Source organism: Delphinapterus leucas, chromosome 7 (genome assembly GCF_059928025.1).
Source record: "Delphinapterus leucas isolate spDelLeu-1000000601 "Yukka" chromosome 7, BTC_Dleu_Yukka2, whole genome shotgun sequence".
NCBI classification, from domain to species: domain Eukaryota; kingdom Metazoa; phylum Chordata; class Mammalia; order Artiodactyla; family Monodontidae; genus Delphinapterus; species Delphinapterus leucas.
Genome location: NC_143135.1, coordinates 36,146,236 through 36,166,921, shown reverse-complemented (window position 1 = coordinate 36,166,921; position 20,686 = coordinate 36,146,236). Strand labels below are relative to the sequence as shown.

The 20,686-nt window shown below is 50.0% G+C and overlaps 1 protein-coding gene across 2 annotated transcripts in view; it reads left to right on the top strand.

The window, feature by feature from the left end:
- Positions 1-20,686, top strand: part of NAV2 (neuron navigator 2) — a 395,564-nt gene that overhangs the window by 356,003 nt on the left and 18,875 nt on the right. The window contains exons 27-34 of one of the 2 annotated variants that reach the window (XM_089915047.1): positions 1,300-1,445; positions 3,766-3,774; positions 4,181-4,353; positions 11,714-11,867; positions 12,872-13,034; positions 13,776-13,876; positions 16,007-16,102; positions 17,772-17,940. In XM_089915047.1, the coding sequence (XP_089771173.1) occupies positions 1,300-1,445; positions 3,766-3,774; positions 4,181-4,353; positions 11,714-11,867; positions 12,872-13,034; positions 13,776-13,876; positions 16,007-16,102; positions 17,772-17,940 (1,011 nt within the window). The remainder of the gene's footprint in view (positions 1-1,299; positions 1,446-3,765; positions 3,775-4,180; positions 4,354-11,713; positions 11,868-12,871; positions 13,035-13,775; positions 13,877-16,006; positions 16,103-17,771; positions 17,941-20,686) is intronic. The other variant, XM_022583768.3, reaches the window with a different exon arrangement.

The window sequence follows — 20,686 nt, the reverse complement described above, 5'->3', positions numbered from 1 at the left end:
AGCCTTAACTTCACTAATGCTTTGATATTTACATATGGACCTGGGACAGCCTGAAATGGGTTCGTCTCTCATTTGTCCCGGAAAATATTCTGGAAGGATTGCTTTGTCCTTGTGTATCTTACTTGGGGGTGGGGGGAGATATGGGCATGAGGAGGAGTTACATCCAGAAAATGATATTAAGAGAACCGAAAGAAAAGTAATGGTGAGAGTTAACACTTATGGAACATTCACCGTGTTCTAAGCACCATGCTCAGTGTTTACATGATTTCATTATTCCATTTCCTCTCCACAACACGCCTACGAGTGCAATGCTGGTCCTCCGCACTGTACTGAGGGGAGTACTGAATTTTAGAGGCGAGAGTCCCATCCTGAGGCCACAGAGCGTGAGAAACAGAAATGGGACGAGAACCCTGGTCTGTCCCTGAAACCAGTGCTCTTAAAGACCGGGCTGTCAGGGTCGTTCTGTGATTGTGAGGAGCACTGCCTGCAAACTTTATTTTGGTCTCACTACTGTTCTGGGCAGTGTTATTTCTGGTACCACTGTTACCGCAAACGTCAGACCTCCTGGGAAAGCGAGGCTAGCGGTGGCGTGGGAAGGATTGGCAAGAGCTGGCCAGGCAGAGCAGAGGGAGGAGAGCATCCCAGGAAGAGAGAATGACACCTGTAAGGTGGTGAGAGGACGTGGGCTTGGCATGTCCAAGGGCATGAAAGAAGGCTGGTGCGGGAGGAGCGGGGAGAGCAAAGGAGGGGCACTCACGACACAGATGACTATTGCCACCACTCACAGACACATTTTAGCTCGAAAGAGTGAGTGTGGGGGGATCACTAAGCCTCCCCTGACTCCTGTTTTGTAAAGTGGAGAGAGCCCTCCTTTAATTGACCAAAGAGGGCGTGGCACTCGGCTACCCAAGGACCTTAAAACCAGCATCGCAGGGGGCTTCCCTGGTGGCGCAGTGGTTGAGAGTCCGCCTGCCGATGCAGGGGACACGGGTTCGGGCCCCGGTCCGGGAGGATCCCACATGCGGCAGAGCGGCTGGGCCCGTGAGCCATGGCCCCTGAGCCTGCGCGTCCGGAGCCTGTGCTCCGCAACAGGAGAGGCCACGACAGTGAGAGTCCTGTGTACCGCAAAAAAAAAAAAAAAAAAATTTAATTAAAAAGAAACCCAGCATTGCGGAACAGAAGGTGATGTCTAATGGGAAATAGCTCCTAGTCCTTGGGTGTGTGGATTTAGGTGTAAATCCTGGGGCAAAGGAAGGGGCTCAAGTCAGCAACTCCTGATGTCCTGCCTTGGGTCTCCAGGAAATGGTACCTCCCAGTCCGCAGACCTCCGTATCCGCAGACAGCACTCCTCCGACAGCGTCTCCAGCATCAACAGTGCCACCAGTCACTCCAGCGTGGGCAGCAACATAGAGAGTGATTCAAAGAAGAAGAAGAGAAAGAATTGGGTAAGTGTGCATCCAAAGACTCTCGTGGGCACTAGCAGAGTCAGGCTTGGAGACGGTGTGCCCCAGATAAAGCCCAGGCTAGCTCTTAACTTCACAACATAGACCTTTGGAAGTCAATCCAGAGAAGTGGCTTGTGGACAGGTTTCTACTAAAATCAGCGTGGTGCTCAGTCAAACCCTAGGATTTATGAAATCACTACCTCTTTGTAGTTTTTCTGTTTCATGAGACTACGTGAAGCACTCATCTTTCATTGCATATGTGTCATTTCTTCCTCCTCATACGCTGGCCACAGAGTTCCAGTTACTAGAGCAAAGTTACTCTTAAGTGGTTTTTTCCTTAGTTCCAAAGTAGTTTTTGGAATATGTATCACTAGTTATCCCATCGTTAACCGTAGTCCTTATCTTATTTATTTACATAGTTGCCTATGATAGCATTAAATCACCCACCCTTGTCTTTGAAATTTTTTTGACCATTTGCTGTAAGTTAAAGCTTCATAATGTACTTGTTAGCAGTTAGTGAGTGGTTCTAAATTGGGGGGGGGGGTGGTGGAAATCATACCTCAAAATAGCAAATATAATAGAACCAGTGTCCAATGCGGTGTTTCTCCACGTTTCCATAATCCCATCGAGCTACTTGGCCTTCTGTACAGTGGCCTCTTGAACAGCTTTTCCCATTCTTCTTGGGAAATTCCACTCCCCTCTCCCCACCCAATTTTTAGTTCTGCTGTCAGGGCTGTGACAGTCAGCTCTGACAGACGTTTGCCGCCCGCCGACTTCAGTGCAGGGACACCCCAGGTTGATCTGAAGTTGGCCAGGACTCACAGGACCCCGTTTGTCAATGCTGACAGCATCGTGTTTTCACAGTAGCTTCATCGTCCTCATTCATTCCATACACTTCCCCCTCATCTTGTGTTATCTTGGATGGGTGGCGAGGTCTCCTGATGGAGGAGTCGAGGATTTAGTCATTTTGCTTATTGATGGCTCGCATCGGAGGCAAGCCGAAAGGCCAGTTCAGTGTGGTCCTCTCATTGTTCCGATGAAATTTTTCCTTACGTTACTAATGGCTTTTAGTCAACTCCTTTGCTATGACTTAAACCAACCGAATTAACTCATGTTTCTAATGTGCTGTTGATAAATACGGTCTGATTTAATTATCAACGTGATGAGAGTTATTTTCTATGAAATATCATGTTTATCCATTTTCTTTAATTCAGGAAATAAAACTCATTTATTTTAAGACAACTCTTGGTTACCGGTGCAATTGGGGAGGATGGATAATTGGCATCCTCGGAATCCCAGAGCTTGATTTTGTCTGCTCTAATGCCGAGCATTTTACCAGAGGTTGAGGCAAGGATTTAGGTTGACGTACACCAAACCCTTCTCTTTCTATGGCTACTCTCTGGAAATGCAGCCATAAGTAGGAAATGGGAGAGAAATGGGATCCAGACTCGCCCACAAGCCGGACAAGCAGATTGTTACGGGTGAAACTTTGATGGGAGACAATTCCCATTATTTCAGAACGGCCCATTTTCTGAATTTCACAATGGCTAAGAAGATGTCCAGAATACGTTTTCAGTAGGAGAAAAAAGACTTTAGAAAAAGGCAATTACTTTTTAAGAGACATTTTTCAAAATGAAACTTTATTTTTTGGCCTAGAAAAATACATGCTTATCATGGCTTTCAGAGCAGACCTCGCACTTTAAATTCTTTATGTTCTCACTAGACTTTTCAGATCCATCTCGTGGTTTGGGGAATCTGTGATATACCAGTTCCTTTTTCCCAATATGGTTAATACATTTCTTTAAGATATCATTTTTTTGAGCAAGAAGCGAGACAGCTCATTTTCTGCTTTTATTATATTACGTGTATAGAAGGACTGCAGCAGCTCCTAAGTATACATATCAAAGAGCTATGCAGCCATGTTGGGACCAGTGCAGCAAAGAAGCTACCCTTGCTAAGAAAAGAAGACATGCCAAAAAATAATAATAATAATAAGGCTTATAGATGACTGATAAAAGGCCAGAAAAGAGTGAGGAGTATAGGAGGGTGGGACAGTCGTTTCAACCAGACAGAGAAGCTTGCAGAGCTCGGATTATAGGGGCCTCCAGACTCTCTCTTCCTCTCCTTCCATAATAGAGGAGGATGCCCTTAATGCTTTGAAAGATTCTTGATCCTACCGGAAACCTCCTCTCTGTATGGTGTTTATTATTAGCCATGTCATGTCTGAAAAGTCCGAAGCTTTCCCTGTCACTGGCTTTCTCTGTTAAAAATTGTCTTTTTTCCTTCCCCTTCCCCATTTTTGCTTGCGTTTTCTCTGGCAGGTCAATGAGGTAAGCAAGACCAACGTGAATATCAGATACCAAGCTAACCCATCCATTGATATGACTAACCTCATCTGCACCCGTCACCGTGTCTGAGCACCCCGCTTTGTTGCTGTGTCACCTCCTCCTCTCGACATCCATCTGCTGAGCCAGGCTCTGTCTTGCTGTTGGCATCTAGTCTTGAGCCAAGAGTAGGCATGGAATGTTATCCACAGGTCCAGTCCCCTGAGCTGTCAACACCAGATAACTCTTCTTCCCTTAATTCACTGATTTGAGAGAGCTGTTGGGAACCTTTTTCATTGCTGGGGGGAAACCGCGGGAGAAGTAATCTGCTGTTCACTCTGCATGTCTCCGTTTTGCCGAGGCCTAAGGGGTGGTCTCACCTCCTGCCAGGCTGACGGTCTTGTGTGTTCAGTTACGCAGCTCCTTCAAGCAAGCCTTCGGGAAGAAGAAGTCCCCCAAGTCGGCATCCTCTCATTCAGACATTGAGGAGATGACGGATTCTTCTCTGCCTTCCTCACCAAAGTTACCACACAACGGTCCCATGGGCTCCACTCCCCTGCTGAGGAACTCTCACTCCAATTCTCTGTAAGTCTCTGTCTGCCGGGGTCACTCGGGTCAGACGGCATCTTTGGCCCCTGGGAACCCTCTCCAGCAGGAATGACTAGGAGTCCTGCTATGTTCCTTGGGGTCCTTTGTGCCTTGCGTTCATAAGACCGAGCGTATTCTTGCGGTGTTTTAGGACCAGAGAGTTTAAAAGAGAAAGGAAACGAGTTTCTGTTCTGCTGGCATCGGTGTGCCATAATTAGCTGGCTGGGGGCTTCCCTGGTGGCTCAGTGGTTGAGAGTCCACCTACCGATGCAGGGGACGTGGGTTCGTGCCCCAGTCCGGGAGGATCCTGCGTGCCGCGGAGCGGCTGGGCCCGTGAGCCATGGCCGCTGAGCCTGCGCGTCCGGAGCCTGTGCTCCGCAGCGGGAGAGGCCACAACAGTGAGAGGCCCGCGTACTGCAAATAAATAAATAAATAAATAAATAAATAAATAAATAAATAATTAGCTGGCTGATCTTGGGCAAACGGCTTAACCTCTCTTTGTTTCCATTTCTTTGTCAGATTGGGATAATAGTTGTCTCCTTATCCTATCCTGAGGATTGGACAAGATAAGTAGATGTGAAGAGCACAACAGCCGTTGTGCTCTGACAGGGAGATGATGGTATAAGTGTTGGCAGTTTGGGCTGAAATTCTGGTTCACTTGGGTGACGGGGCTTAGAGAGATTATACTTTTCTTCTTTGATCAACATTTAGTGTTGACTCTTTCTCTGAGGTCAGCACTCAGAAATAAGACTTTAAAAAAACAGAGCAATTCAGTGACGATTCTCTTTACCAAAGGGCTCTGTATTTCGTCGAGTGATTCATCACCATGAACTCTCCCAGTCGACTGTAAATGAGTCAGTTTGTACAGAGCCCTTTGGGAGCACAGCTGGTTGAGTGAGACAGGCAATTGCTCCCTTGGCCTTGGCTTAGGTGCTGTTGCCCTTGGCAGAGAGGTACGTAGAAGGGAAGAGTCACCTCCTCTTGCCCAGCCAAGCTCCCGTGCTTTCCACCGAGCACCCATTGAGCATTGTTCCATCAGGGCCCCATCTCAAAACATGAGGCCGAGAATCTAGAAAGAGGTCAGGAATGGCTTGGGACAGACAGGCGGGGACCCAGGTGTCTGCTCAGAAGGTGGCACAGCTGACTCCCTGCAGCGGTGAAAAGGATTGCCCCGCAATAGGGCAATCAGAGCTAGGGCTGAGTTCCATCAGAGCCCTTGGCATAACCAGGCGAGGAGCGAAAGAGGAACCAGAGCTCAAGTGGTCTGGAAAGGCAATTTCCACGAGATAAGACAGTGCCTGGGGAAAGAGGACCGCTGTGGCCGGGGTCAGAACAGCCAGCGAGCTAGGGTTGGACAAGGGGGTGGGGGTAGTGGTAGACACCTCAGTTTCTTCACTGATGAAAATGGGATCTGCATCACTGGGTGCTCGTGAGGGCCGACTCAGATCCCGTGCGTGCAGGGCAACCTCCTTCCGATCTCAGGAGGTCAGGTCTGGCGCCATCCCCAGGTCCACTCAGCCTGCCCGCAGAAGACAGCGGCCTGCACCAGCGTCCCCAAAGCCAGCTCACCAGATGGGTGCAGGGAACGCGGGTGAGAGGGTGGGCCAGGCCTTTGTAGCACGTCGCCTGCCCGGACTGCACACGAGACAGGCAGTGCAAGCAAGGAGACAGAGCGTAGAGCCCTGACTTTTTTATGAACCCACCTGCCAGTGAAGCATGGCCTCATCAGGGTGTCTGCTTTACTTAGGTCAGCAGCTCCTCTTCTCTCGGGGAGCACCCTGGTAAGAGGGAGGCCGTGCGGACGGGCACGTCCATTCTGGGCAAGGGCGAAACCCCAAGTGGGGGGGGTGGAGAGGAGTGCTGAGCACTGGAGTGCAGTGCCCGCCTGAGGCCCCGTGTGCTGGTGTGAGGGTTAGACCCAGTGTTCAGGAGCGTGAGTCCTGTTTGACCTGAAGAGTGCCCAAGAGGTAAATAAAGGACAAGGCTGCCCGTGACTCACCTGCCATTATCCCAGAGCATCTCAATCCAGTTGTTTGTTTCCCAGCCAGGAGAAAAAGGAACTCTTCATCTGTTCTTTATGTATTGGTATAAACTTCTCATATGCCAGCCTGTGTGAGCAGGACACTACCCAAGACGGTTCTGGAGAGACCAAAGAGAATATTAACCACCCCTGGGGATTAGGGACTACGGGGACGTGAAACGGTAGAGCTGCATCTCCTGGCATCTGCTCCGTGCCAGGCGCTGTTCTTGGCTCCGGTGACAGTGGATGAGACGATCACGTCCCAACTCCGGTGTAGACCCTGTATGTCAGGGGGAGAGACGGGCATTAAGCACAGAAATCTGGATAAACTAGAAGGATCAGATAGTGCCAAGGGTTCATGCTGGGAACTGAAACAGTGTGTTGGGATACAGAGTACCTTGGCGGCAACTGCAGGCGGGGGTAGTCCAGAAAGGCCCCTCTGAGGAGATGACGTTTCAGCCGAGATCTGTGTGCCAGGAAGAACCCCTGGTTAGTTCTCGTTGGTAACACTAGCTGCTGTGACAAACTCAGTCGCAAAGGTCAGCGCCTTTGCCTGCGTCTCTTGGTCTCTGCTTCCTTCCAGACCCAACGCAGATAACCCTCATGGGCAGGCGGCCTGCCGTGTGGTGATGCCGGCACCGAGGCTCCCTCTGTGCCGCGGGCCCGTGTCCTCTGCTGAGTGTCCAGCCAGCAAGCGGGGAGGGGAGAGAGTGTGGAGGCCCTGCAGGTGTGTGTCGCGGACCAGGCCTCTTCCCACCGTCCACTGAGCAGGGCTTCCGACCTTGGCGGGAAGACGTGACATGAGTGTGCCCGGGAGGGGAAGGAGGTGGGCCGTCGTAAACCTGTGGCCGACTCTGCCTGCCAGCAAGCAGGGCAGCCCTCCCGACAGAACCCAGAAGCAGGCCCGGTGTGTCTGAGAAAGGGGAGGCTAGCCAGCCTGGCTGCCGCGTCATGGGCGCGTGAGAAAGTGGTGGGAAGGAAGGCCAGCCATGCAGGGGCGGCGCCCAGGACATGTGAGGCTTTAAAGCCAAGGTGAACTTGCAGCTGATGTCCTGTGTGATAAGGAGGCTTTGGAGAGTTTTCAGCAGGAGCGTGAGATCATCTGAATTAGCTTCACAAAGGTGGGAGTCTCCGTTCAGGGGGTCAGGGACATAGTGGGGCAGGAGTGGAGGAGGGAGACCATGGAAGAGGCTGACGGCCACTCTCCCCACCAGCTGCTCTGGCCCATTTCCTGTTCTTTGAACTGGCCACTCACACCCCCACCTCCCCGGGCCTTTTGCCCTTTCTGTGCCCTCTGCCTGGTGTGCTCCTCCCCAGAGATCCGCTTCCTCCGGGCCTCTGCTCAGTGTTACTACCCCACCAGTAAGGCCTGGCCTAGGCACCTTGCCTAAAACACCCCATCACCAGCCAGCGCTCCCAACAGCCCCCTTCCCATTTTATTTTTCACCACGGCAAATATCGCCACCTGCCGTGGAGCTTTTCCTTGGTTATTTTTTCTTTGCCCCCGCCCCCCAGTCTACAGCTGAAGCTCCATGGAGGTAGGCGGTCTGTTTCGCGGGCATTCAGATATTAGGTGGAATGAGTGATTGATGCTAGTGATGAGTCCCGGGTGGACTTAGGATATATTCTGGAAAGTTGAGGGCACGTGGTGAGGTGGATTGTGAGGGAAGGAGAAGAGTCCTTGAATATTCCTAGACCTGCCACTTGAAGACTTCGGTGTGTGGCGGCGTTGTTTCTGGCATGAGTGGGAGACACACACGGGGCCAGGTGGGGATCAGCGGCTCTGGTTTGACCGTGCAAAGTTTGAGATGCCCAGGAGACATCCCTGTCGAGATGCCAGCCAGCCTGGAGTTCCTGGAGGTGGAGGTTTGGGAGACGTGGCCTCAGCGGTGGTTTCGAAAGCTGGGAAGCTGGAGGGATTCTCCAAGGGGTTGAATGGAGATGGCGAAGAGGCAGAGGGGCAAGGACTGAGCTCTGGGACTCTCTCATATCTGAGGTTCAGGAAGAGGAAGTAGAGCAGCCAGCGAGGTGGGTGGAAACCCAGAAGCAGAGAGAAGAAACTGTTTGGAGGCGGGAGTAGTCACTGGGCCAGAAGCTGCCGGGCGGCCAAGCAGCGATGCATTCAGCCTACGGGGCTCCCGGAGCCTGTAGCAGGAGCGCTCCCCCAAACCACTTTCCCCATAGGGACTGGGCGGGCAGGCGGGCCCACCCTTTGGCTCGGCAGCCCTTTCCTGACATTCCACAGCATCCATGCACACTAGAGATGTTTGCTTTGGGTCTGATTTTCCAAAGCGTGGGCAGAGAGCAAATGCTTCTTTCCAGCCTTGAAGGGTTTGTAAGAATGTGCAGATCTAGACGCGAGAGGGCGTTCAAAGAAGAAACCAAAGGCAGAGGAATCGGGGCTCAGAAAAGTTCCTACCCCGTGGGTGGAAGGAATGGCCGTGTGGGAAGGCAGTGTTTCCCACACTAGGGTGTGTAAAGTTAGGTATGCCCCCAGCCCTGCCTCCTGGGCATGACGGCATGAATATGCTGGAATTAAGTGTTAGGGGCTGAGTAGGAAAAATTAACATCAGGTTGCTTCAGTAAGTGGTCCATAGAGGGGACCAGTGTGTGTCCATCCATGCCTACTGGATGAAGTTCAGGAGTTGCGCCCTGGAGTTAAGCAGACCCATCAGACTTGTTACTGATTCTTTTTTTTTTTTTTTTTTTTTTTTTTTGCGGTACGCGGGCCTCTCACTGCTGTGGCCTCTCCCGTTGCGGAGCACAGGCTCCGGATGCACAGGCTTGGCGGCCATGGCTTACGGGGCCCAGCTGCTCCGCGGCACGTGGGATCTTTCCGGACCGGGGCACGAACCCGTGTCCCCTGCATCGGCAGGCGGACTCTCGACCACTGCGCCACCAGGGAAGCCCTGATTCTCACATTTTTAATGGGCATGTCAATTTCTTTCTGTCTCAGCCTCCCCGTTTTTAAAATGGAGATAATTGTGGTGTCTCTTCCAGAAAGTTAGTAGTGTACGTAGTGCATTAAATAATACGCTACAGATGCCTGACACAGTGGTCTGTGTATTCAGTAAACATTATGTGCCGATCAGTGTGATCAGATACTACAAATGAGGCAGAGAAGAACCCTGGTCCTAGGGGAGCCAGGGGCCATGCACGAGTGATTATCAGTGACTCGGCAGAACCAAGGGAGAAGGCTCTGTCCTGGGCAGTAGGCCCAGGGGGACTAACTCTTAGCTGGGGCTTGTTTTCAACATCACCTCTGTTGTAGGACACCCCTCCTGTGCGGCCTTGCTGTGCTGTGTTTCTGAGAACTGGCCGATCTGTGGGGGACACGGGAGGGCCTTGGACTCCCGGCAGACTTTCTTCCTTTTAGTTTGCTCCCCTTTGTAAAGTCATTGTTTGGCCAAGCTTCACAAAGTAACCCATGTGATAAATTCCACAAAGTGGGTGCGGAGGAGATGTTGTCTCTCTTGCTGAGAAAGCTTTCTGGGGAAAAAGCACAGGCCACGTGAAGGAGACTGGAGCAAAGCACCTTGCCGTGTGACAGACAGACAGACAGGGTGGACTAAAGCTGACTGTTCTCTGCAGTGAACTGGAATCTTCGAGATCTATGCAGGACATGGTTTGGCTAAGACCAGAATGTCACAGTGGAATTTTGTTCAGACTTTACACTCCATTTAAACCCAGAAACCATAGTCCTTTCCCAAGAAAGAACCAGTTTTTACAAGCTCCCCTCGAAAACCTCCCAAACCAAAGAAAGTATGACTGTATATAGTTAAGCCCTACAAACCACAGGCTATCCAAAGCACAGAGAGCTGGGGGGTTGGCGGGGGCAGAGGAGGATCTGATTTCTAAAGACATTACTGTCTCTCTAGCCCTTTTAGTCCCAAATCTGTTGGCCTCAGTTTCTCATAGGTATGAAATGGGAATAATTATAAGATTTTTCAAGGGTCTGTCGGAGGTTTCAGATTTTGAAGCGGAGAAGTTTTCTTGGATGCTGACAACTTTTTAAAATAGGAGATGATTTTGTATCTCTCAAAACCGTTCAGGGTGCAGGTCAAGAAAGTAGCCACAAAAAGACTTGGCTGTTCAGGCGTTACATTTTTCTTCTAGTCCTTTCTGCCCCTGAAATACATCTCTTTTAACAATTATCATGGCTCTCCTCTGGCAATTAACATTTCCACCCCCTCTCCCCGTTTCACAGGTCAGGTTTGGTTTGGCCTCGAATCCAGTACGTGGGTCCTGGAGAGAGGGCTCGAGTGGTTATTTCTGCAGAGACTACGTGCTCACCATGTCGTTCAGAGATAATCAGCTTCAGCTTTGTTAACTTCATGAACTTGGGCTATTTTTCCTTTCTTTTTTCTGTTTTAGTTCCAAGAAATGTCAAAGCTTTCTCTTCTGGATCACCCCACACCTCAGCTCCTATAATCTTTGAAATCAACCGAACTTTTTTTTTTTTTTTTTTTAATGGAAGCTATCTTTTCTAACATTGCAATTCCTCATGACTTTTATGATCTTCCAGTTTGTGCTGACTTGCCAGTATCTGAAAGGCAAACCTAAGTAATCGAATAAGGAACCCAGCCTGGAAGGTCCACCTCTTAAAACAGAGGGACTCACAGGGTCCCACAGTCTCCTGATCTGGTGTCCAGCTGGGGAAGGAGGACAGCTCACCACACTGTTGCATGTTTTCAGATAAAATTTTGGCTTTCATGTCACATTACTCTCTGCTAACTACCTGCGACGTTTCTCTTCCTTGCCGTGGGCTTATTAAGCAGTATGGGGGGTGGGGGGGTGAAAGAATGTTTCTCTCTCTAGACATCTGTAGGGGAGTGGGCTTTAGAATGTGACCAGAAACAGACTAGCATCTTCCACCCGTGTCTTTTGGTTTCTTCCCCTTTTTGGCAAATAAAAATCACCCTCAGCTGTCTGACCCTGTCTGCCTTTACAACAGACGGTTGACCTCATGTCTCTGAGTGGGTTTAGCTGTCAAGGGCCATGCTGTATCTTTATAGGGGCCCAGCTGTGTACACATCACGGAGGGTTTCAAACCCCCAAGGTTACCATTCCCTTTTGCTGGCTCCTGTTTATCCCTAGATCACTGGAATTTGGCTGAAAGGCATACCGGAGCCATTCAGATTGCCAGAGCTCTGCAAAGAAAGAGTGTAGAGAAGTAATAAAGTCTGTGAATTGAGATTGTCACTTCCGGGAAGCACCGGGCAGCTGGTTATACGGGGTTACTCTTTAGCAAACCTGATGATGACGTGGTGGTCAGTGGAGGGCTAAAAGGAGCTGAACTCAGAGCCGCCTTGGTCAGTAACACTCCTCTTTCCCTAGCATCTCGGAGTGCATGGATAGTGAAGCCGAGACGGTCATGCAGCTCCGAAACGAGCTGAGAGACAAGGAGATGAAGCTGACCGACATCCGCCTGGAAGCCCTCAGCTCTGCACACCAGCTGGACCAGCTGCGGGAGGCCATGAACAGGATGCAGGTGAGATCCGGGAGTGCGGCTGAGCCCCAGGCTGCCCGGGGAGGAGCTGCTCCTGCCACACTCCCTCCGCTGGGATAGCCTTCTCCACATCTAGATTGGAAGCTTCCCTCAAGGCTCAGCCTGACGCTTCTTCCTCTGCCAAGCCTTTCCAAGTTCTGCAGCTGGAGAGTTAGTGTATTGCCCTCATCTGAATCCCTATAGATTTGTTCCTACGGCCCCTCTCACCTTTGGACACGGATTGAAGGCATTTGAGTCTCTGAGCTGTTCTGTTTTGCATCCCTTTCTCTGGATGTAGGACCAGTGCTTATTAACACATAGTAGGTTCTTTATAAGTATTCATGGAATGAAAGACCACTGTGGATTCTACTAAATCGGCTTTCACTGGAGAGCAGCGTTTCCCAGAGGAGTTTCCGTGAAACGCTCATTCCATAAGAAACTGTGAAAAGAAGGCTCCTTGATCAAAAATGTTTGGGAAATGTTGCACACTATGTGCCCCTCTCAGATTCACAATGCATACCAACTTATTAAAGGCTCTGAGAAGTCCTGCAGTAAAGGTCTGGGTTGAGAAACCCAGAGTTTTCAAACTTCTTAGATAAGACTTTTTCCACTTACCACCCAGATTCTGGGAAACATTTCTGAGGTCTTGTCAAAGGCCAGCTCTCGGACCCTCCTGTGCCAGAGAGGTCTTGTGGGGGGACCTCCCTGGCGGTCCAGTGGTTAAGACTTCGCCTTCCAGTGCAGGCGGTGCGGGTTTGATCCCTGGTCGGGGCGCTAAGATCCCACATGCCTCACAGCCAAAAAAAAAAAACCCAAAAGAGAGAGGTCTTGTGTATACAGCAAAGGCAGTGACCACTGTTGAATCTCTCTGTTGGTGTAACTTATTCTGCCTCCATGGCTGGGATATGCACTTGATCCCTGCAGGGAACTTTCAATTCCCTCCTGCAGGAAAGGCTTGTTCGCATTGTAGCTGCCTAGTAAGTGAGCTTCTCCCTTACCCTTCGCAGAGTGAAATAGAGAAGCTGAAAGCCGAGAACGACCGGCTGAAGTCGGAGTCTCAAGGCAGTGGCTGCAGCCGGGCGCCCTCCCAGGCGTCCCTCTCCACCTCCCCAAGGCAGTCCATGGGGCTCTCCCAGCACAGCCTGAACCTCGCTGAGTCCAGCAGCCTGGGTGAGTGGCGTCACAGGGCCTGCAGCTGGCACTCTGGTCTCTAAGCAAGAGCCCCAAGACGAGCAGATCAGCAGATCAAATGGAGAGGCAGCAGGCGCGTGTGTGCTCAGGATGTACGTGTGTGTGGGTGTGCGTCTGCTACCAACATGAGCCCAGCCCTTAGACTGCTGTCATGCTTCGCTGCAGCGCCCCAACTTCTCCAAGCCATGAGCTTGGCTCCCCTCGCCCACCATGCTGAGTTCTGTTCGATCCATTTGAAGAGGCTGACCTGCAAGCCGTATGCTGCATACCACCCGCCCCCTGCCCCACCTGCCCTCGGTAGCCGATTGGGACGCTGGCTTGGTTTACGACCTTCCTGCCTTGGGGCTGGATTCAGGCTGGCTCGATAATTAGCGAATGTGATCTAGGCAGATCACACAGATCTGTGTGTAAGCGTATCGAGGCTGATGCTTTGATTTATTATCCGTGACGCCGCTCTTGCTGTCGTTTTGGTTGAGTCTCCCTCGCACTTCCATTTGGCAAAGGTACATCGTCAGCCCGCCGGCTCCTCGATTGGTCCACTGTTGGTTTCTGTGGTTGCGTTCTGCATTCTGCCCTCTCCCCCCGCCACCCCCCATCCCACTTCCCCTGCACCACGACACCTGGTTTGTCCCGCTGCTGTGCCGACAAGCAGCGGGGGTGTCAGGAAGCCGGCTTTGCTGTCCCCGTGTGCCTAAGGCTGTTGATGTTTTCCATTCGCAGACATGTTGCTGGATGACGCTGGTGAATGCCCGGCTCGGAAGGAAGGAGGCAGGCATGTTAAGATAGTTGTCAGCTTTCAGGAGGAAATGAAGTGGAAGGAGGTTAGTTGGATCCCTTACCCTGCTTGGCCTGTCCCTTCCCCAGGTAGAACTACCTAGCATAGTGATTCCATCATCACGCCCCATCACCTCAGAGCCTGAGGTGATTTGGAAAGAGTACTAACGCTTTCCCTAGCTAACCCTACTCCCCAGCAGCATTTTGACACCGTGAAAGTAGGCCAACGGCCCCTCCCTGTCTCTCGTGTTTGAAAAGTGTGTAAAGGGTTCTAAAAATGGTCCACACTGCACCACTTTCAAGTATCTAACTAAACAGTAACATCAGTCAGAAACGGCTTTTCTGAATTTAGTATATTCCCAAAGCACTTCAAAGGCAGCTGAGCACATTTAGCACAGAAGGTACAGAAGTAAGCCACCCAAATTCATCCGACCAAGAGCACCTGTTTTAATCCAGTCGTCAGAGGCTGCTGACCAAGTAGAAACTGGGAGATAGAGGTGGTCAAGCCCAGGAGCACACAGGTGGCTAGCAGTGAAGATGGTGGGGCACCCTGACTCACCGAGGCTGGGGAATCTGGGTTTTCTGAGTAGTTTCTGTTCTCTTCCAGCGTCTAGAGGTCATACGCCCGTCAGAGACTGTTTTAGGTTGAGGGCAAGGGTTGACAGTCAAAGTTGATTTTTAGTCATCAATTAAATCTAAAGGATGCTGAGAATGACCATCTCTCAGATAAGTGGGAAAAGACCTCCTGAGCCCCTCATGTAAGTCCCTTGAGGTTTTTTTGTTTGCTTGTTAGCTCTGAGTATTTTAGGCAACACGCTATCGTAGGCTCTGAAAGCTTGGGAGCCTGCAGTGCCCATCAAAACAAAGCGTCTGCAGCCAGACTTTTCTGCCAGGGGATTCTACTTTGTGGCTGGCTGTCTAGTCTCACTGACGAGGGTAGCAGGATTTTGAGCCGCCAGGGGTCTGAGCATGATCTAGTTGAGAAAGATCCGTAAAATAGTTCCATTTTCAGACCTTAGCTGGTAGAGTGATAGACTATCAAGGGGGAAGTCCATTCTTGTAACATTCTGTTAATAAACGCAGGTGGTATCTGTGAAGGCATTTTATTCTAATGATCATCAACACAAACGGGTAGATCTTACATTTTACGGAAGTCTGTCACTTTCCAAAATTGTCTTGTTCTGGATCACAGCATCCAGATGAGGTTGGCTGCCCAGATTTTATCATCTCCATTTTACAGTTGAGAAGTCCAAGACCCAGCATCACTTACCTAAGGCTATAAGGCAAGTGATGGGGCCAGATCATCTCACTTCAAGACTGTTTCTTTTCTCTGCTGATTTTGCTTAACTGCCAAATACACCCCCTCCTCTCCCCACCTCCCTCCACTCTCCTAATTCTATATTCTTATCAGCATGTCGGATATTGGAAAACCAAACAAAATGGAATGTTCTATTAGTTTCTTTTAATCAGAGTGATCAGTTAGCCCCCGCTATGCAGAGCCCTGTGGGCAGAGAGGCAAAAGAAGTAGAACAAAGATTATTTTTTGTGAATTTCCTGGAGTTTTACTAGTTTTCTGAATTAGACATGTTTTAACTTTTAATTAGAAGAAAAGAAATCAATACTATAAAAAACAGAAAAGACAAGAAAAACATCCTGAAGGAATTTCAGATCAAGCCAGGAGACAAACTTGATAGACAAATAAGGCAAATACCTAAAAATAAACCGTGCAGAATATATCATCATATAAGTTGTGTACAGAACTGTTGAAGCAATGTGAGCTCTGAGCCTGGTGGGTTGATCATTGAAGGCTTCCTGGAAGAGGTGAGTTGGTAAGCAAGGTTTGGAAAGTGAAAGATGGCAGAAAGGAGAGGGGAGAGCATTCCCCGCAAGGGATGTGTGATCTACACACCATATGAGGTGCACAGTCGGTAGAAGGTTCTAGATTCCAGAGAGGAGATCCTCTCTTCCTAACCCACGGGTTGCTGTTTTAGCAATAGGGGAGGAAAGTGTTTAAGACCATTACATTCAGTCCAAGTTACATCTGGTGTTAAAACAAATAGGACTTTTATTCCCCTCTCAAACCATTGGCGGAGCTCTAAGACAGTCTGAGTCCTCTGCTAACCTGAGTCAGAAAGGAGCCACCTGTTTTTCACCTGCGGACATTCCCTTGCCCTTAGGATTCCAGACCACACCTCTTTCTCATCGGCTGCATTGGAGTTAGTGGCAAGACGAAGTGGGACGTGCTCGACGGGGTAGTTAGACGGCTGTTCAAAGTAAGTGCTTCGTGAAGACAGCTACGGCAGTGCGCCCGAGCGGGGGCCTGGGCCTCGGGAGGGAAAGGGTGGTTTGTGGCCCGAACCTGGTCATTCATCAGGCCTGTCCCCTCTCCCACATCCTTATGTTGCCGGGACTTGTCCCTTGGCCCTCAAGGGAACAGAAGGAGGATGGTAAGTGTAGGCTGGTAACAGGACCAACTATTCTCATCTGCCCTTGGCAGTGGTTAGCCAGCCAGGGAGAGGCACTTCCCTGGTTTTGAGCGATTATATGAACCTCTCACAGTGAACTGCTAATGTCTACATTCTCTTCACCTTAGAATTGTGTCCTGTTGAGTATGTTTTGCAGCGTGTATTCTGGGGCTACGACATCATGCTTCCACCCTTCATTTTGGTAGGGGGATTTGATGCAACTTACCCTGCGTCCCATGCCAACGCTTCAGACTCTGTGATTTGTGCTGTGTGTGACATTGACTTCTGATCCGTGGCTGGTGTCAAGGCTGTTGGCACAGTTATTTTTCTCTTCATTCTAATCACATCACTGGAGTGGGTGTTTGCCACAGGAGAAATTACTAATGAGCATCTAGGTGAACCCTGACGTACTGGGTGATTTGGAAGAAGATTTTGGTACATTTTTTTCTATTGACCTGAAGTAGGTCATAACCAGAAGTGTTCATTAATCACATCCCCTGAGTATTAATAATAGCCCACATTTTTTGTGCCGGAGACCACATTGGTCTAGTTGAGTTGGTCTGACATCAAAACCTGACTTTTAACTAGTATACTCTAGTCTCCTAGCATCTAGACTCAGGTGGCTTCACAGAGAGAAAATTCTGTTCTTTGACCCAAGCTCACTTCCCATCTTGACAGGCCAGTCTGTAGAAATGAGACGGGGTGAGAGACAGGAATGGCTTAGAGCAGACCAAGCCTGCTGCCCCAGCCGAAACCTTATCTCTGCTGTTGGGCAGTTGGGACATCCCTGGATTAGAAAGACCACAGTTGGGGCTGAAAAGAGCCTGTGAGGCGTCACACGTGAGGAAGTGAGACCATTAAAGGTAGAGACTTGTTATCAGGATTCCACCTCAGTCGTGCGGAGCCCATGGACTTCGTTCCAAGTTCACTGACCTAAAACCTTCCGGTCACTCATCTAAGATGGGACACTTTCCAAATTAAACACACGTTTGTTTGTTTAAAACTCTAAGCTGGTTTTTTCTAGCAGCCCGGGGTTTTGTTCCCTTTGTCACTATATGGCCTTTGACCTGAACCAAAAGAAAGGGCTGGTGGAGAGATTTCTTGTCAGAATTACTTTTTCATGCATTTTCCAGCACCATTCACAGGCCCTAATGTCTTTAAGACTTCAGCTGAACTTACAGGAAAAGCAGCTTAACTTTTCAGTGCTTAGTTCACCCATAACTAAATGTTCACCATCTTGTTAGGGTTTCCCACCCTCCCATCACTAACCGAATACATCTGTACCTTAAGGGGCCTGTGATACGAGGGCATCCTCCCTAGAGAAAGTCAGCTCTTCTGCCCCTCGTTCCACAGCTCGATTTCAACTCTGGCATCAGCTGGGAAAGAGGAGATGATCGTAAATCGCCCAGTGAAGACGTGAGTCTTGGGCAGATTTTTCGCCACATCTTTGACGGGGTCTCTATTTTATATTTTCCAGGAATACATCATTCACGTCGACCCCGTGAGTCAGCTGGGGCTGAACTCTGATAGTGTCCTCGGCTACAGCATTGGGGACATCAAGCGCAGCAACACCTCCGAGACCCCCGAGCTTCTTCCCTGTGGCTACCTGGTTGGAGAGAACACAACCATCTCTGTGGCCGTCAAAGGTAATCCAAGCCCATTGCAGTGGTGGGAGCTTCCAGAATTGTAGGTTTTGTTCTGTGACTTGGCACGGGAACCTGTGGCCATGATTTCGTTTGTGCATGTATATGTGGGTTGCATTTTGATCCCCGTCCACCACAGTTACTCTTACCTAAGCAAGTTGAACCGTCTTCAGCTTTTTCAGCGACCGTCGGAAACAAATCATTTTAGTTTACTGCTGAAATTACATAACAAAAGGTGCCATTGGCCTTATGACTCTGAGATGATGGAATCTTAATAACCCTGTTGAAACAGGGCTCCACTGATACCAGTGAGTTAGTTACTCTTGCCGGCGAGCCTTGGATGCAGCCCCATTCTACAGATGGGAAACCACGATGCTCTGTGGGCCAGAGAGGAGTTGCTCGGAGCACCCTGCGGAAGCAATGAAGCTCCTGCCCACGCACGATGCTGTTCGAGCTTCCAGCTGCCTCATCACCTAGAGCGGCTACGCCTGAGGCTAAAGTTCTGTGGAACTTTAGACTCACAAAGTATTTTTTTGGGAAAAAAAAAAAGTTTCATGGCCAAATAAGTCCGGCATCGTTATTCCCATACAGGTTCTCTAAAGCCTCTGTCCTTTAATGTCCTGACTCTTGCCGTTAAAAAAGCTGTGTGATCCAGTCTGACACAAACGCATTTGACTGCAAAATCCCTTTTTCCTATATTTTATGAACCACTTAAAGAAGAGATTACTAAACACCGTCCTAAGCTCAGCCTTCACGGTATCTTATTTCTTCCCCGTAAGGCGTCTTGACTGTAGTTTTGGGGTTGTTTGAGGCAAGCTTTGTTTCCTAACTGGGAGGTTTTCTAGAAGCACCCCAAGCATCAGTGGGAATGAAGGTCTTGCTCCCCGGTGACCAGTAGCATGTTCCTGTTTGAGCCTCACACACAGCCTTATCTTGTTGGCATCCCATAATTGTGGCCTTGGGCTGCAAGTGACATAAGCCTACTCAAAACTAGCTTTAGCCAAAGGGAAACATACAGGCTCAGGTGCCTGGAAGATCCAGGTATAGGCTTCGAGCGCAGCTGGATCCAGGCGCTCCAGCAGTGCCATCAGGACCAGGCCCACCTCGGCTTGGCTTATTTTTTGAGCTTTCTGCACATAGCTGATGAGTGGCCCAGATGCACCCTTCTAGCTTAGGAACCTAGAAGAAAGAGAATGTCTTTCTGGACAAGCGTGACAGGAAATTCTTAGGGGTGATTCTGGCCCACCATGGGTCAAGTGCTCATCACCAAATCAGTCGTTGTGACCGGGGAGAGGCTTTGGCCCAGCCTGGTCACAAGCCCACCCCTTTGGGGGGTGAAGGTGCGGGGTCAGCCCTGCTTGGACCAGCTGGAATGAACTCCTTGCAAGAAGGAAGAGTCCCACTACAAGGGGAGAGAGGGAGGGCTGCCAGGCACTCTTTAACAACAACTGTCCACTCCAAGAACCCTTTAGGGAAAGCCTGATACACCATGACTTTAAATTGCGCTTCAGCCACGCTGGCGAGCAGGTGAGCACTGCAAGCGCTGACGGGTCAAAGGAGTGACCCGTTGCTGAGACCAGAGCAAACCTCTGTAGAAACAGCGACAGGATTATCTGCTTCCCGAACAGGCCACCTCACCACGGAGCCTAAGCTGGTGCTGCTGTCAGCACATCAAGTTGTTTTAGCATCTCTAGGGATCAACTCGGGTTTATTTTTTATTTTTTTGCAGTACGTGGGCCTCTCACTGTTGTGGCCTCTCCCATTGCGGAGCACAGGCTCCGGACGCGCAGGCTCAGCGGCCACGGCTCACGGGCCCAGCCGCTCCGCGGCATGTGAGATCTTCCCGGACCGGGGCACGAACCCGTGTCCCCTGCGTCGGCAGGCGGACTCCCAACCACTGCGCCACCAGGGAAGCCCTCGGCTTTGTTTTTAAGCGATACCTGACTCTTCTGTTTTCCCGTGGTGCTTGACACTTCTGCCTTCAAGGCGCTGAAAACCACTCAAGGATTTGAGCTGAAAGAGATGCGTGAGCTGCAGATGGGTCACTTCGGTGGCACCGGGGCAGGGGCTGTGGCTTTGTGTGCTCTGAAGTGAGTTCGTCTGCAAAGTAGTCACTGCCAGGGGGGTTTTGACAAGAGACTGAGACAGCAGCGTAGACGCAAAGAGAGGGGTTTCACGGCGTTTTAATCACTGCCCCGTGTTTGTTATTAAGTTTACACAGGAGACCCTATCCTCCATATTTTGCATCAGACTTTGAGCCCATGTAGGCTCTATTGATACCAGTTCTAGGAAAGTCTTAGGCCTGTACCCAGAAGATCTCACTTGGGATCCTTCATCAGGATGATTCTAGAACAGCCACTGTGCTATCTTTGGTTGGGGAAGATTGGAAACAAATGTATAGATGCGTCAGGGGGGTCTGTTTGCAGTGAATTAATTGTGTGGATGGAAGACGCTACTGTAAAACAGAGTAAGTGCTTTTCAGTTCATTTTTTGCCTACATATAGTGGTTTCTTGAGGTGCTTTTTTAATAGAATTGCCTTAGGTTCTGGATAAGTAACCTTGGCTGGATCCTCTCTTGGGAATGATATGAAGAAAACAGCTCTTGTAAAGCCAACAGCCCTGAGTAATGAAGTTGTCCCAGGCGGGGAGGGGGAAAGATGTTTCTCTTGTTGTTGGAGAGGCTCAGCCGAGGTCTGCCAGTATTCACATCCCCAAATCAAATGGTCCTACCTTGAGTTTTTCCTCATTT